The sequence below is a fragment of the Ursus maritimus genome, unplaced genomic scaffold (assembly GCF_017311325.1).
Source record: "Ursus maritimus isolate PB19 unplaced genomic scaffold, ASM1731132v1 scaffold_1, whole genome shotgun sequence".
NCBI lineage: Eukaryota > Metazoa > Chordata > Mammalia > Carnivora > Ursidae > Ursus > Ursus maritimus.
The window spans coordinates 100,406,260-100,422,450 of NW_024423343.1; the positions used below are offsets into that span (position 1 = coordinate 100,406,260).

The following is a 16,191-nucleotide window of genomic DNA, read 5'->3' on the forward strand; positions in this document are numbered from 1 at the left end:
CTCAAGGACACAAGGGGGGAAATAAAAACCTCAATGAAAGCCAATGTTGTGGAGATAGAGGCCAGGGGAATGAGAAGAACCTCCCTTATCTGTCACACCTTCCCTCCCGCCCATAAAGGGCACCTGATCCAGGGCAGAGGTAAACACTGTGCTCTGTAAAGAGGCTTAAGGAAAGACTAAATCTTCTACGTCTGCAAGAGATGGTCCTGCCCAGAAGGAGAAACAAGAAAGGAAAACAGGCTTCTCTGAACCTTTAGGAACTCATTCCTTTTGATTCTTCATGACCCTATGTAATTACCTCTCCATCTCGGCCTCTCCAACTAACAAACTCTAGCATTTTTTTTCTTTGTCTCCACTCTACAACATTTATAGACACCCTATGATGCAATTTAACGGTAAACGATACCCTATCCTAACATTGTGCACTGTCCTCTCACCTGCCTTACCTGCCTTCCCCCACCCCCAACCCAGTTAGACCATAAGGACCATTAGGACAGAGAAAAAGGAAGCCCTAGGTTAACAGAGAACCTACAAATTTCATATACAAAGCAGCGTGGCACGCACCTTGAGACAAGAGTGCACCGGGATGAAGTCCACACATCCCAGATTTAGAGGTAGACTGCCCGGGTACTGGTAGTCATGGTCAGGGCGGGGACTGGGCCCAATTGTCCTCACTGGACACCCTGCCCCCAGTGCAGTATCTGGCACATCATAAGTGCTTAATTAACTTTCGCTGTTGCATAAACACCTGGGGTCACGTCCCAAAAACCTTAGTTCCTAGCTCTGTCACCTTGAACAAGTCACTTGACTTAACCTGAGCATCAGTCTCCTCATCTGTACAATGATAGAACACCATCTACCCCATACAGTAATTAGAAGGTAAAAATGAGGGGCGCCTGGGTGGCTCAGTCGTTAAGCGTCTGCCTTCGGCTCAGGGCGTGATCCCGGCGATCTGGGATCGAGTCCCACATCAGGCTCCTCCTCTTGGAGCCTGCTTCTTCCTCTCCCACTCCCCCTGCTTGTGTTCCCTCTCTCGCTGGCTGTCTCTCTCTCCATCAAATAAATAAATAAAATCTTTAAAAAAAAAAAAAAAAAAAAAAAAAAAAAGAAGGTAAAAATGAACTCATATTTAGCACAATTTCTGGTACACAGTAAATGTCCCATAACCATGGGTTATCATTATTATTCTCCAATACTAAATACGGGTCCACAATCACTTATCCAAAACTCTGGCAGCCAGATGTGTTCTGGAATACCAAATTTTTCAGGTTTTACAAAAGTATAGTGCACACAGTTACATACCTAGGATAGGAAACATACATAGAGAACAGAATCTATAGAGAGAGGGGGTGGAGAATATATATATATTGAACAAAATCTGGGGCAACAACCCACAATCAAATATATGAATACCTATGTGGTGAAACATGTCCTGAGCAGGTAAGTAAGGAGTCCAAGTAGTTTCATGTCAGTTCCCTGTGGGTCAAAGGACAAACAAAAACACGAGGTTTGGGGGCTTCAGGGATTTTGGAACTGTGGAGAAAGGATTCTGGGACTATGCTCATGAAAAGCACCTGGTCCGCGCTGAGCCCACTAAATGTGCAGGTGCCTACACTGTAAGGGTGCGTGGGGCCGCGTGGTACTGCACCGCCTGGCTGAACAGAAGGATCATCCACTGGCAAAGCTGCACAGCATCAGTGTCCCTCAACTCCCTCCAGCTGCGGGAGCCCAGGCAGCCTCTCTGGATCAGACTGATCTCCTTTTATCCCTTCTCATCTATAGAAAGGGGGGGGGACACAAGAGTGGCTGGAGGTACATACAAAAATCTACTCCACCATCCTTGTTCTTCAAGTTTTAATAAACGAAGAGACCAGATCAAGGAGGGCAACCATATTCAAAATTCAGGGGTTTACTTTTAATGTCTGAGTTACTGGAAAAGAATCCTCATGCACAAGAAGATTCTCCCCTCTCCTCTGTGTCTCCCGCAGTCACTGGGACAACAAAGAATACTTACTAAGTGCTTCCAGGTTGAACAGCACCCCAAGGTGTAGCCCTCTGGTGTTCTGACATACGAGGGCCTTCTTTGAATAACTGATTCCTCAATCCCCAAGATGACTTCTATTATACAAGAAAGTTCAAAGCCAACTCACAGTAGATGATCTGTGACAGGCTAACAGAATGCAAATTGATTGTAGTATGAGTCTGAATGAGAGAGGGCTAAAAACGGCAAGATTTCTCAAAATTCAGATAAGGTGCTCCAAAAACAAACCATACTCTATTTAACCTATACCAGTAGCTCTCCCCATCCCAAAAGTCACATGCAAATTATAAGCCTTACTCTTCTGCCAGATGAATCATGAATGTTCCCACCACTAAAGGAAAAGTACTTACGGGGGCACCTGGGTGGCTCAGTTAAATGTCCAACTCTTGGTTTTGGCTCAGGTCATGATCTCAGGGTCATGAGATCAAGCCCCATGTCGGGCATCACATTGGGTGTAGAGCCTGCTTAAGATTCTCTCTCTCTCTGCCCCTCCCCACCATGCTTTCTCTCTCTCTCTCCCAGGAAGGAAGGAAGGAAGGAAGGAAGGAAGGAAGGAAGGAAGGAAGGAAGGAAGGAAGAAAGAAAGAAAGAAAGAAAGAAAGAAAGAAAGAAAGAAAGAAAGAAAGAAAGAAAGAAAGAAAAAGAAAGAAAGAAAAAGAAAGGAAGAAAAGAAGGAAAAGTATTTACACATAGTAGGTGTACAATGTTCTAGTTTGGGGGCTGGAAAACTACAGTCCATGAGCCAAACTGGTCCTCCACATTTCTATAAATTAAGCTGTTTTGGAACACAGCCATACTCATTTGTGCGTGGCCTGTGGATGCTTTTGCACTAGAATGGCCCGAATTTGTTAAATATCTGCGAAAAATCCATACGGCCCACCGAGCCTTAAATATTTATGACACGGCCTTCAAGAAAGTTTGCAGACCCTGTTCTGAAGGTTCTCATAATTCTGGGTGATCTCAGTTATCTCATGTATAAAATCAGGGTACCACCACCTACCTTGCAGGGGCATTGCAAAAATTAAATGAGATAAGACAGGTAATATCCTGAAAACATAGTAACTAAGCAATAAAGGGTAGCTGTTAAACTGCAATTAATACCAAATACAAATTTGTTTACCAAGTTAAGAAATAATCAAATGTAAAATGATTCAAGCCCCAGCCAACTATTTTTTTAAATAAGACATTGCGTTGACATTCATCTATATTCTCTGTTAAGGAATAACAATATCCAAGTACTACTGTTTTGAAAGCCTAAAATTGTTTCCCTTTTCGCCATTTTAGTCCTTAATAAAAAAAAAAAAAATCAAGAAGCCAAGCTGCAAAGTTTTAACACAAAGTGAATCCTTTCAATCCATAATATAGAAAACATGTCAAATAAAACATAAAACGCACCTGAGGCTCTAATGAGAAATCCTGATCTGTGATTAAAGTGGGGGGGGGGCATCTGGGTGGCTCAGTCAGTCAAGTGACTGCCTTCGGCTCAGGTCATGATCTCAGGGTCCTGGGATCAAGCCCTGCGTCAGGCTCCCTGCTTAGCGGGGAGTCTGCTTCTCCTTCTCCTTCTGATGCTCCCCCTCCTTGTGCTTTCTCTCTCATATGAATAAATCTTTAAAAAGGAGGGGGGGCCCTAAAAAGTAAGTTTCCAGATTTTGGTAAAGCTACCAGGACTACTTGCCCAACAGTCTAAGTGCCTGAGTTCACTCATGGAACCAGCATTCGCTGAGCACCTTCTATGTTCCAGGCTCCAGGCTCCAGGTACGCACAGGGCTCGATGTCACCACACTGAAGAGCTTATAAAGAAGGGGTGCTCAGCACTGTGCAACATTAGAACTATGCGACATGGCCCCGATTGTAAAGTCACCAGTATGAAGCTGTATAAGATATTAGAGCTTGGAGACTCCCGTTATCTGGTCAAACACCAGCATTGCACAGACAGGTAAAGCGACTGGTCCATGATCACATGCAACTCAGTAGCAAAACCTGTCTTCCTGACTTCTTCACACCAAGCTGCTTTCCTTAGAAATTACTTCGAGAAGGGTCAAGTCTTAATCTTTCACACTTCAGGAAAAAACTACCCAATCTTCAAACCTTGGATTCCTCCAGGCAGTGTTCTCATGTTCTTCTGGCTTCCCACCAAATTCTGTGAGTCTCTGCTACTGCTCCCACTATACTATACTGTAACCCTTGGCTTGTTGATCAGTGCTCTCCCTCCCCACTCGCCCTGGACTAGGGGCTCCTCAAAGACAGGAACCAGTCTTGATAACAACTGCTAATATCCCAATGCTTGTTATGGGGCAAGCGTGGGACAACTAGATAGATACGCCACCTCATTTATCTTTTCTTGTTGTTGTTTAGATATGCACTTTATTTTTTATTTAAATTCAATTAATTAACATATAGTGTATTATTAGTTACAGAGGTAGAGGTCAGTGATTCATCAGTCTTATGTAATACCCAGTGCTCATTACATCACATGCCCTCCTTAATGTCCATCACTCAGTTACCCCATCCCTCCACCCTCTCACCTCCAGAAACCCTCAGTTTGTTTCCTATGATTAAGAGTCTCTATGGGCCATCTCCCTCTCTGGTTTCGTCTTATTGTATTTTTTCCTCCCTTCCCCTGTATTCCCGTTTGGTTCTTAAATTCCACATATGAGTAAAATCATATAATTGTCTTTCTCTGATTGACTTATTTCCCTTAGCATAATACCCTCTAGTTCCATCCATGTCATTGCAAATGGCAAGATTTCAATTTTTGATGGCTGAGTAGTATTCCATTGTATATATATACCACAGCTTCTTTATCTATTCATCTGTCGACGGACATCTGAGCTCCTTCCATAGTTTGCTATTTAGACATCACTACTACAAACACTGGGCTGCAGCTGCCCCTTCGGATCACTGTGTTTGTATCTTTGGGATAAATACCTAATAGTGCAATTGATGGGTCATAGGGTAGCTCCATTTTCAACTTCTTAAGGGACCTCCATACTGTTTTCCACAGTGGCTGCACCAGCTTGTATTCCCATGAACATACACTGTCTCACTTAGTGCTCATAATAACTCAGTTATCCCAACACTGTAGCTGAGGGAACTGAAGCCTGAAGCCGAAGCCATTAGAGGTTAAGAGAGCTCACACGGTATAGCAGACTCTCTGTGTTACCTATTTAACATCTACGTTACCTATTTAACATCCATATTACCTCAGTCCCAAATCTTGTAGACACCAGTTTCCAAGTCCAAATCAATCTCAGAAGACTGAGCCAATGAAAAGCACAAGAGATTCTGTTTCCTGTGAGCCGCTTTCCCAGTTTCTATAGCACCTATTAGGAGTCATGCCAAAGTCCTACTCTTCCATCCCAATCTTGCCCCAAAGAGAGGGGAGGGGGACAGGCAGAGAGGATGACACCTCTGCAGTACAAGTCCAGTCCAGTTTTTAGTCACGAAAGCTCAATCCTTGAATGGTAAAATGGTCAACCTTCAAAACTCATTTGGGTCTTGGGACCCCCACCTGCACCCCCTACCCACCAAAGGCACACAACCCACCTCAATCTTTAGAACCTGAAGGATATCCTCCAGGCCATGATACACAAGTCACAGAAGAGTCCTTGGCAACCCATACAATTTCTGGCCAGGTACCTAGGCCGACTTCAAAACAGTGACCTGACGGTAAAATGCTCCACACACTATCGCCAATTCCATCCCCCACAGGAAACCAGTGAAGACGTTTGCTATTCATGAAGGGCCACTCACCAACATTTCATGACCCTTTCAGTGCAAGATAGAACATTCACTTTAACTTTAAGGCTACAAATGATTATAAACTTTCTGACATAAAAGCCTCTCTTTATCTGTTCACTTGGCCTTCTCTCAAAGTGCTAAAGCATAAGGATTTTTCGATCTCCAACAAGAATTAAAGAAAACCCTACTTGCTCCAGGATGAAACATCCAAAAGCCACAACCTGAGCAAGTGTCTTACTGGAAACCAAGGAATCATGTTGATTGGTCCCAAAGGAGTCTTTTTCCTAAGGACCAATTCTGACCCACCGAGGCAGACCAACCACCTACAGGAGTGCCTTCTAAACCACAGCTTACCTTGTAATTGCTAGAGTTCACCCAAGAGGTAGCAAGCCCATCCACAAGTTTATCTAACATGGTCTGGTCATGTTCAAGGTCAGCAGACTTCTGTTTGTCTGAGAAATAGTCTATAAGTTCTTGGCCAACCTGCAGTCGTTTGCCCACATCCTTCTGCAACACCTGTGCCAGGCAGGACTCCATGCGCGGCTCCATGGTGGAATTCAAATCCAGATCCAGCAGAAGCTAGAGGGCAGTCAGGGTGACACCCTCCCAGTAAATGTACCCGGGAGGTTGCCTCTTTGTTTGCTGAAAGTTACTAAGAGCCTGTGTTTCAAAGATGCAATCCGGGGAATGGCAACAATGCACCATGTGTGTCTGAAGAGCAGCTGGCAGGATATTAAAAGTCCAATTTAAATAACTAGTAGGAGATAAAGGAGTGAGTGGCCGAGTGAGGTTCCACTATTGGGTCTGAAATTCTTCATAATTCAGCAGTCCATTCTGATAACATAACATCCAAATGTTATGAAACATTAAATCAAAGACAAAGCAATTTGCGTTGCAGAATCATTTATAATCACAAGTGGAGTGAGAAGCATGAACACTTGGCAACCATATCAGAATAACATAATTATTATTTTTACCAGGAAGAACATGGAAGCCCAAAGCAAAGAGCCAACGAGCTACACAGTTGGTAGGTTGATGTTTTTCACAACTTTCCAGCTTGTAAATGAGCCAGTCAGGAAAGCAATCTTCTGCTTCAGCCAGCATATTTATTTGGAGCTTAATTTTGCTTCCCACCAAAAACCTAACACCACTCTGCGTGTGAATCACTGGAGGTACTGTAGCTTATTGCTTTACTCTGAGTTTTCTAAAAAAAAGAAAAAACAAAAACACCCCAGTGCTGGAAATGCCGCAGGCTCCACAGAAACACCAATGACCAAGGTGGCCAGCCTGGTAACATGAACCAAAGACAGCACATCCATCAGACTTCTTGCTCAGTAGCTTGACAACAGAGGGAACAGTCGTCCCTGCCTCCTCCTCCCCCCAACAAAGAAGAGGAAATGATGGAGGGAGAAATGGGAACAAGCTCACATGCTGATCACTTATGGACAGGATTCTCAGCTGACAATGGCACCATTCGGACCTGGTGTTCTGTTATATATAAAATCAGGAGATCTCAAGATCATGTTACGGGAAAGTTGTACCAAAATTGTTTTCATTAGACAAACTCAGTAAACTGAATAGTTAATCTGTAGCTGCTGGAGAAATTGTACCCATCTCTTTCTAACTTCAATTTCTTCTCTTGAGTCTTTTCATTCTAACCTAAGAAGACTCACAGAAAACATGTCTTCAAGATGCAGCACCTCCCTGACGTTGTACTAAATAGAACTGTTCCTCACACCACCAGTCAATCCCAGCTCTCAGGGGTTCTAGCAGGTAAATATGAACTTATACATCAAGTAAAATTACAAGTCTGTGCAGAGGAATTCTGCCCCTTTCTAACATCACCTCATCTATCCCTATCCCCAGGATAAAGAGCACAGTGCACTTCCTGAATTCCAGAATCAGAGACTTCTGACACCAACAGGAATCATTTAAGTCGAGTCATTCAATGAGAAAGACCCTCCTTCAAAAGCCCCTGACACACGATTACCCGTCTTCTACATGCATGGGGCTGGGGGCAGGACAGCATTTGAGAAGACTCACTACCTCACATAGCAGAGGAGAGAGCTGCTTTCCAGTCACTTCCATACCCTGAAACTGGTCCCTCCTTCGTAAGAAGGATCTTCAAATACATAAAAGCAGCTATTACCCTTCATTCCAATTTTTAGTCCAAACAAAATAGCCCCAGTTCCTTAATCAGCTCCCATGCTGGTCTAAAGTAGGCATCAGTGATATAGGAAAACTGGATAAACTAACAGAATCTTTTCTTTCTTGGCCCCATTATTAGCCCAAGAAGCACATCAAACAAGGGTGGGCTTGTAGTGGATTAAAAATGGCCACAAATTCTTTGTTTCTTTCCCCCACCAAGGAGGGCTTAGCTCCCTCCCACAGTGACCTGAGGTTGGCCCTGTGACCTGCTTTGGCCAGTGGAAAATCAGCAACTGCAAAAGGAAGCAGAGACTTGATAGGCAAGCACTGCAGCTCGGCCTCTTAGAATGCCGCCCTGGGCCTGCCACACAGTGAGGAAGCTTCTGGAACCTGGAACCCGAGAAGCCATGTGGAAGAGAACCAACACGCCCCAACCAGTAGCCAGCAGCACTGCCGGACTTGTGAGTGAGTCCATCGGGGACCACTTAGCCCTTTCAGTCATCATCTGACTGCAGCTACACAAAGAAGTCTAAAGAGACGAGCAAAAAAACTACCCAGCCAAACCATGGAATTATGAGAAATAATATTTCATTGTTGTTTTAAGCCACTAAGTTTGTGGTGTTTGGTTATACACTGACAGATAACAGATGTACTCCGCCTTCCCCTAAACATCTATCTTTCATTCTCAGTGAAAAGAATCTCCTACCCTTTACTCCTTCAAGGGGCCTAAAATCAACAGACACTAACCAATAATGATAATAATCACACAGCTTTTAAGCATTTACTTGAGGTATCAAGTCCCATGCTAGATGATTTATATCCATTATCTTTAATTCTCCAACCAACTGTATAAAGTAGGTATTGAAATCCCTATTTTACAGATAAAGAAACTGAGGTAAGTAATTTTCCAAGGTCGCATGGCCAATTAGTTTCCTTTCCCCGCTTTCAAACCTTTGTGATTATAAGTCTGGCCTAGTTCTGCTCTCATTCAGGGAAAGGAGGTCAGACTTCGTGCTCAGGTAGGAAGCAAGAGGCAAGAGAACAAAGTCTCCACTGCTAGGAAAGGAGCGATCCCATTCATTCAAGTCTCTACTGTAATTTTTAAAATATGTATTATATAAAAAGCTCCCCTTCAATTAGAATTGTCTAAGATTTCTAACAAATAAAAGTATATGCTTCTTGAAGGCAGCTATGCAACAGAGGCTTAACATACTCAAAAGCAGGTCACAAATTCCTATGCACAAAACCCGCAGAATGAAAGACACTGGAAGCCCCTAGGCGTTAAGCAGACTGGGTTCTCTCTTTTCTCCTTAAATTAAATTAAAAAAAAAAAAAAGTAACTGATAATCCTCTCATATTTATTTTTACTAAACTGTATTTTTGGGGTACCTTTTTCCTATGCTCTTGAGCATTTTCTCCATCTCTGCTTTCAAAGGTATTCAAGGAATATCAATCACATGGTCCCAATTCACGAGATACAACAGTGCAAAATCTCCCTCCCACTCCTGCCCCCCAGTCGCCTGGTTTCCCTGCCTAAAAGCAAATAACATCCCTAGTTTCCTGTGTATCCTTTCAGAGATATTTTTAGCAATCCAAGTAAATAAATATGTATCCTTTTCCCTGTACCCCCAAGAATTTTCTAAACAAACAACAATACCAGCAAAATTTCATATAGCAACAGAATTGTAAAAACGTTACATTAAAAAATGCAGAAAATAGAATATAAACAAACAGGAGGAGGAGGTAAAATTTTCTTCCTTCCACCCACATCCTGCCCAGGCTCTCTACCAGGGAAAAGCACAACAAGGAAACGGGTCTAAAGTTAACCTGGAACCTGCGTTCCCAGAGGTTACCTGTGGCTGGACCAAACAAAAACCAGGTCTGTTATGTGTAAGGCATTACTGGAAGGCACTGGGACCCAAGAGTAAACAGGACTCAGCCCTCGGCCCAGAGAGAGCTTAAGAAACCAGCACAGCACCTCTTCACATCAGTTCTGAAATCATCATTCAGGAGAGTGGCATCGCACAAGTGACTCCTTGACAGCAGTACTAATGTTAGAAATTACTCAGAGGGCACCTGGGTGGCTCAGTCGGTTAAGCGTCTGACTCTTCATTTTGGCTCAGGTCATGATCTCGGGGTGGTGAGATTGAGCCTCACATCAGGCTCCATGCTCAACAGGGAGTTGGCTGGGGATTCTCTCTCTCCCTCTCCCTCTGCCTCCCCTTCCCTCCCTCTCTAAAGAAAAAAATAAATTCCTCAGAATATTGGACTGAATAAGTCACGGGGTTGAAACCTACAGCACAGGGAATACAATCAACAGCACTGTATGTAGAGAGACGGCAGCTACACTTGTGGTGAGCACAGCATAATGTACATACTTGTGGAGTCACTGTCGTACACCTGAAACTAATGCGACACTATGTGTCAACTATACTTCGATAAAAAGAAAAAAAAATTACTCAGAATATAACACTATTTCTTAACCGACTGAACCACCCAAGCGCCCCCAGAATATAACACTATTTCTAAGTTAAAAAAATGAAAGTTCTACTTGCACACATTTTCCAAAATAAGAGAAATATAAAAATGATATAAAAGGAAAGGTAGGTACCTTAGAATAGCCAAGTACCTTTCTTCCTCTTAATTTAAAAGGCTAAGTGTTCTCTTTTAGTAAGATCTCACCATGAAAACCATGGAGCCCACCAGATGTTACTGTATCAGGCCCTGGAAAAGGGACACATTCCAGGTATTTCTGAAAAAAATGTCCTAACTCCTCTATAACTCCTCCCCAACTGCAAAGGGCCCTTCCATTCCTCAACATAACCACCATTCCCTGCCCCCAGTATAGTAGTTAGGGTCCAAGTCCCCCAACCTTTTCCTGCCACATCATCTTGGTGGATACCTATGGGGGAAAAACAATAAGAGGTCAAGACAATGGTCCTACAGTCATTCTCCTTTACAGTACCCAGGAAAGTAGAAATTAACAGAGCAACGGTTACCAGAACAATAGCCCTACTCCTGCTAGGAACCAACAGGAAGAAGTTAAAAAATACCAGCTTCAACAAGAATGAAGAAACACTCAATTAGAGAGCCTGAGGTAATGAAAAAAACAACACAGTTAAGAATGCCAGCCTCCAATCTTGACTCTGCCATTTCCTGAGTGGCGCTGGGGAGAATTTTGGCTCTACATTCATTATATAAGATGACAAATGAAAAGAGTTTGCACAGGACATTTTTAAAAATTAGCTCCTGGGTGCCTGGGTGGCTCAGTCGGTTAAGCCTCTGCCTTTGGCTCTGGTCATGATCTCCGAGTCCTGGGATGAAGTCCCGCCTCAGGCGAGCCCGCTTCTCCCTCTCCCTCTGCTGCCCCCCCGCCACTTGTGTACTCTCTCAAATAAGTATATAAAATCTTAAAAAAGAAAGAAGGAAAAAGCTCCTATCTCTATCCCTTTAATTACCATATTTATTGTGTGGCACTTAGGTACCCAACTATAGAGGTGTATTAACAATGGAGGATGGAGGGAGGGTGGGAGAGAACAGAACCAACTATAAACCCTGCTCTTAGACTTCTCCATAAGAGACGTTACAAGTAGGACCATTTTTACCTAGTAGTTCAAAACAAATTAATATTTCTCATACATCTGTGTGTTGGCTGGGTCCAGCTAGAAGGTTCTTCTACAAATCTCATCTGGGATCATTCATGCCACTGTTGTCACCTGCCCGCTTCACCTGGGTTCAAGAGTCCACAATGCCACCGCTCACATGTCTGACACACTGATGCTGGCTGCTGGCTGGGCCTCTTGCCACATATGACCTCTAACTATTCAATAACCTAGCCTGCAATTCACTGTATAGTGATTAGAGCATTCCACGGTAGCAAAGGGGGAAGGTGCCAGGCCTGTCAAGGCCTAGAATCCGGAACTTGCAAATCACTTCTGCTACATTCTGCGGTCAAAGCAAGTCACAAGGCCAGCCCAGATTAAATGTGAGGAAATGGATTCTACCAATTAATAGGAGGAGCTGCAAAATGTTGTGGTCATGTTTTTCGATCTAACTAACACATATACTTTCAATGGACGTTTGCAGAATGAATAAATGGATAAACAGATGGGATGAATACATTTGTATTCTGGTTACCCATTACCAGGCTAGTCTCAATTACTTTTACTGACTCATGATAGATCACATCTCGCTACAGAAGATACAACAGAAATAACTATAATCTATGGCTTGACTTGAAAATGCTTCCAACTTACTTGGAGAAAACAAGATGCACAAAAAGCTTGTCGGTGTGATAATTCAACACAAACACAGGGTGCACGTTAGGTTTCACAGGTAGAACGTTGCACCCGCCAGGTAAGGGGCATGTATAAGTGCCGTGGCAACTCAGAGAAGGGATGACCGAGAAGGCCTGGGATGACCAAGTTAAAACTATACGCGCCCATCAGGTAATAGGGTGCACTTAACAGGGGAAATGACAAAACTTAATGGGGGCAAAAAGCATAAACAAATGAGGGAGGAAGACACTTGTAAATGGTTGAGGGAAGAAGCACGCTAAGGTGAGACCATGAAATACCTGTGACATCGGTGGGCATCAGTATTCCCATTCCAAAGATAAAGAAGTGAAACTCAGAAAGGCTCAGAGTAAAACTGCCCAGAGTTTTAAAGCTAATAATGTCAGGCAGTAATTGAAAACCAGAGCTGCCTAGCCTTACTGTTTTATTCTTAACACTATACTACAACGCTCTACTACCAGACTGAAAATCCAAAGTACAGGCACTTAATAATTGAAACACGAAAATGGTAAATAGCTATAGCATGTGGGGCACAAGAAGTAGAGGATTAGGAAACAAGAAATCAAATCACAAGTACTTAGGAAGCTTTAATAAAATAATATTCCGTATTATAGTACCAAGAAGGACAACTTGAACTAGCAGCACAACAAAGTGAATAACAAATCAAAAATCTCCCTAGAAAATATGCAGAAAGCAGTCATAATACTTTAAAAGCCAACTCTGGAAGCCAGAAATTACCAGAAGTTATTCACATTAAGTCAAAAGCAGTGTGTTTCTATCATTAAGCAACCGTTTTTGCACTGTAATGATTTTTATAATGTGGTCTGAAATTTTACAAAGACACTCTGCCTTGCCCTGCCCGCAGTAAATCTCCATTCTCACTCTACCTGTGCCTTCTGTTCTTTCTCTCCCTTCCCCCTCAGCACCCCCACTTCTGAGCCCACACGTTCAGTGAACATTTCCTCTGGGCCCGTGACGTGACCAGCACGTACTGTGCCACCGACCGGAAATCATGCAACGTAAGGCTCTGTCCAGGCCCTCGAGGAGGAGCCCATTGCCCAGAAGAAGGAAGACACAGAAACGCAAACAGCTGCAAGACGATCAGGAGTCCTGAGCAGGATGTTTGTAGAAGGTGCTGCAGCTGGCAGAGAAAGCAGACAAAACGTGGCCTGAGGAAATCCAAGTGGGAATTTCAGGGCTGGGGCAGGGCAGCTCCCACCGTGCAGACAGAGCACTCACTCTCCCAGCCGGCCCCCGCTTCCATTCGTCAGCCTGCAGTCACTGGTTCAGGCGCGCTGGGCCTCCAGCCTCCCCGTCTCCCTCCTCCCTGCCTCAGCGTCCTTCAGTGCCCTCTCTCTTCAGCCACCTCAGACCTCGAACTTGAACTTCCGGGTGTCTGCTCTCAGGTATCAGCAACCCCTCCTCGTCTCTCAGTTCCCGGACATATTCTGCAATCCAGCTTTTCAACCACAACTGCCTTCCAGCTCCTACGCTCAAGCACATGGCCCCAGCCTCCTCAATTCCTGAAAACGCCTTCCCAGTTTGGCCTTCCTTTTAGTCTGGATTCAGTTCCACAGGGGTGTTAAGAGCTTGAAACTACCCTCAACTTTCTCTTCCTACTAGTTGCCTAGTTAAGACCAAGCCTTGGAAGAACCTGACATACTTAATCAGGTGTTTTCTCGTGCATGCAGCAAACAGTCCATCATGCTGAAGGAACACGCGCACGCGGCCAACCGGTTTCATTTTACACTGATAATCTCCAGCTTCACAAAGTATCCCAACCCAGCATCCCAACTCGCGTTCTCTAGTAAGTGTGCTCCGCCCTTCTCTCCAAAATGACTTTCCCATCTTCTCCCCAAGGGCCCATGTACCCTGCTCTGCAGCCTGCACCCTTCTCCCTCCCAGGACATCAGGTGCACTGATGCGCTTCCTGTTCACCCTGCAGCCCCAGCGATCGGGCTTCACCTGCCCCTGCTCCCCTGGAGCTCATCATTATCACAGATGACCTCCATGCTGGCAAATCCAAGCAATACTCTTCTCTTCTTTGCTAACTCCAGCTCTCCGCAGCATTCTAAAGCTGGCCACTCCATGCTGCTTGAAAAACTTCCCACTTTCGTCAAAACAAATGATCACGCCTTCCTGCTACTTTTCTGGCTGCGCCTCCTTGAGTTTCTCTAACCATCTCTGCTCTACTTCCAGAGCTGCTACAGGGCTGAAACCAATGCCTCTCATCTTCTAATCTTGCTCACTCCAAAACACTCAGCATCCATTGCCATGAATTTAAAAACTGCCTTTAAACCGATGACTTCCAAATTGTTATCTCCAGGGTATCTCTGAACTCATGGTACACACGGGCCTCACTCTTGCTCTTCCTGCTGCCTTAAACACTGTCCATATCCCTACAGTAGTCTGGCTGTGGGCCTCAGGGCTTCAGCTTAAAGGTCCTCCTCAACAAGTCCTTCAAAGACCACTCACAGGAGGGCCCCCATCACTGCAACCTGTTCCCTTCTCTCAAAAACACTTATGACAAGTTATAATTCTATCGCACGTTTACCTATTTGCTGTCTGTTTTCCTACAGGACTGTCAGTCTTAGAAGGCGGGGATCTTGTTTATTACGTTCACCTAACGCCTATAACTATGCCTGTAACACACAAGGCACCTGAGAAATATTTGTTAAAAGAATGAAGTTTGTTTGAGCTGAAAATCAAAAGTCACTGGCAATCATTAACTGAGTTCATTTTCTTCTTGGGGAGTAGGAGTAATTGGAGGGTAGGAAGAATGTAAAAAACATTCCAGGTAAAAGGAATGTGCAAATACATATGGACAAAGCACAAATGCAGAAGACGGTGAGAGGAAAACCAGCAATTTGGAAAGGCCAGAGCACCGGCTCCCAACCTGTAAACACTAACCCCACCTTTGAGATAAGAGTGTACAGTTACTACAAGAATGTCTGAGCATTCTTCCATACGCACACCAAACATTACCCATGAACTGAGTAAGTCTTCATATCCACAATTTTTCAAACTCGGGTGCAAGCAGGTATAAATTTGTAAGGGCAAAGATAATATAAAAAGTAATGCTGAATTCTTTTAGTTTGATCATTTTTCTCAATTAACAAATACTAGAAATTCCACTTCTGTAGAGCCCTGTGATGCTGGACACTAAAAAGAGTTCTTAGCCTCGAAAAGTCTGGAAATAACCATTAGGCAAAGAACAGAAAGACTGGCCACAGACAATGCCCAATAATCATTTTCTAGCCCCAAAGTCAGGAGGCCTTCATTCAGGGAGCCCTACACAAATCATCTATGAACAGAAGAATCAGGAGACTTGGGTGGGCCTACAATTATTTTCCTGGGAAAGATCATAAAAATCTGGAATTATTCAAGTGATCACAAGACCATAACATTCTGCGGTAGGGGGAAAAAAATCAGAGTTAATCTCCCTATTTATCTCAATCACTCACCCCACTATGAATAATAATTAACTATGGTGAAGTCAGGACAAAATACAGCCATAACATATAATGCAAATGCTCAAAATGGAATAAAAGGGGAAGGTTCACCATATTCCACTGAAAAGGCAGTCCGTATGAATAGAAAAAAAATTCACTGACATTGCTTAATTTCTGGTGATAAGATTGTAGATTTTTCGTTGCACTTTTCTATATTTTCTAAGTATTTTCTATAATGAATATATGTTACCTTCATAATTACAAATAGTAAAGTACTATTCAAAAATCAGGCACTACCATCTCCTAAGGGAGGAAAATCTCCCTTTCAGTATTATGGAATATAATGTACACCTATCAATAAAGTGTAAAACAAGAAAGTCTGAAATTCACAAGAAGACGAAAGTAGTGCACCAATCAATTCCACAAAATATGTGGTGGTGAAAAACAACACGCTGGTGATGAAAAATTAATGCCAAAACAAAAACAAAAACAAAACAATGCAGCAACTCCA

At 43.5% G+C, this 16,191-nt stretch overlaps 1 protein-coding gene across 1 annotated transcript in view; it reads right to left on the reverse strand.

The window, feature by feature from the left end:
• Positions 1 to 16,191, reverse strand: part of CLASP1 (cytoplasmic linker associated protein 1) — a 262,476-nt gene that overhangs the window by 222,845 nt on the left and 23,440 nt on the right. The window contains exon 2 of the mRNA XM_040619053.1: positions 6,140 to 6,619. Within this exon, the coding sequence (XP_040474987.1) occupies positions 6,140 to 6,334 (195 nt within the window). The 5' untranslated portion in view covers positions 6,335 to 6,619. The remainder of the gene's footprint in view (positions 1 to 6,139; positions 6,620 to 16,191) is intronic.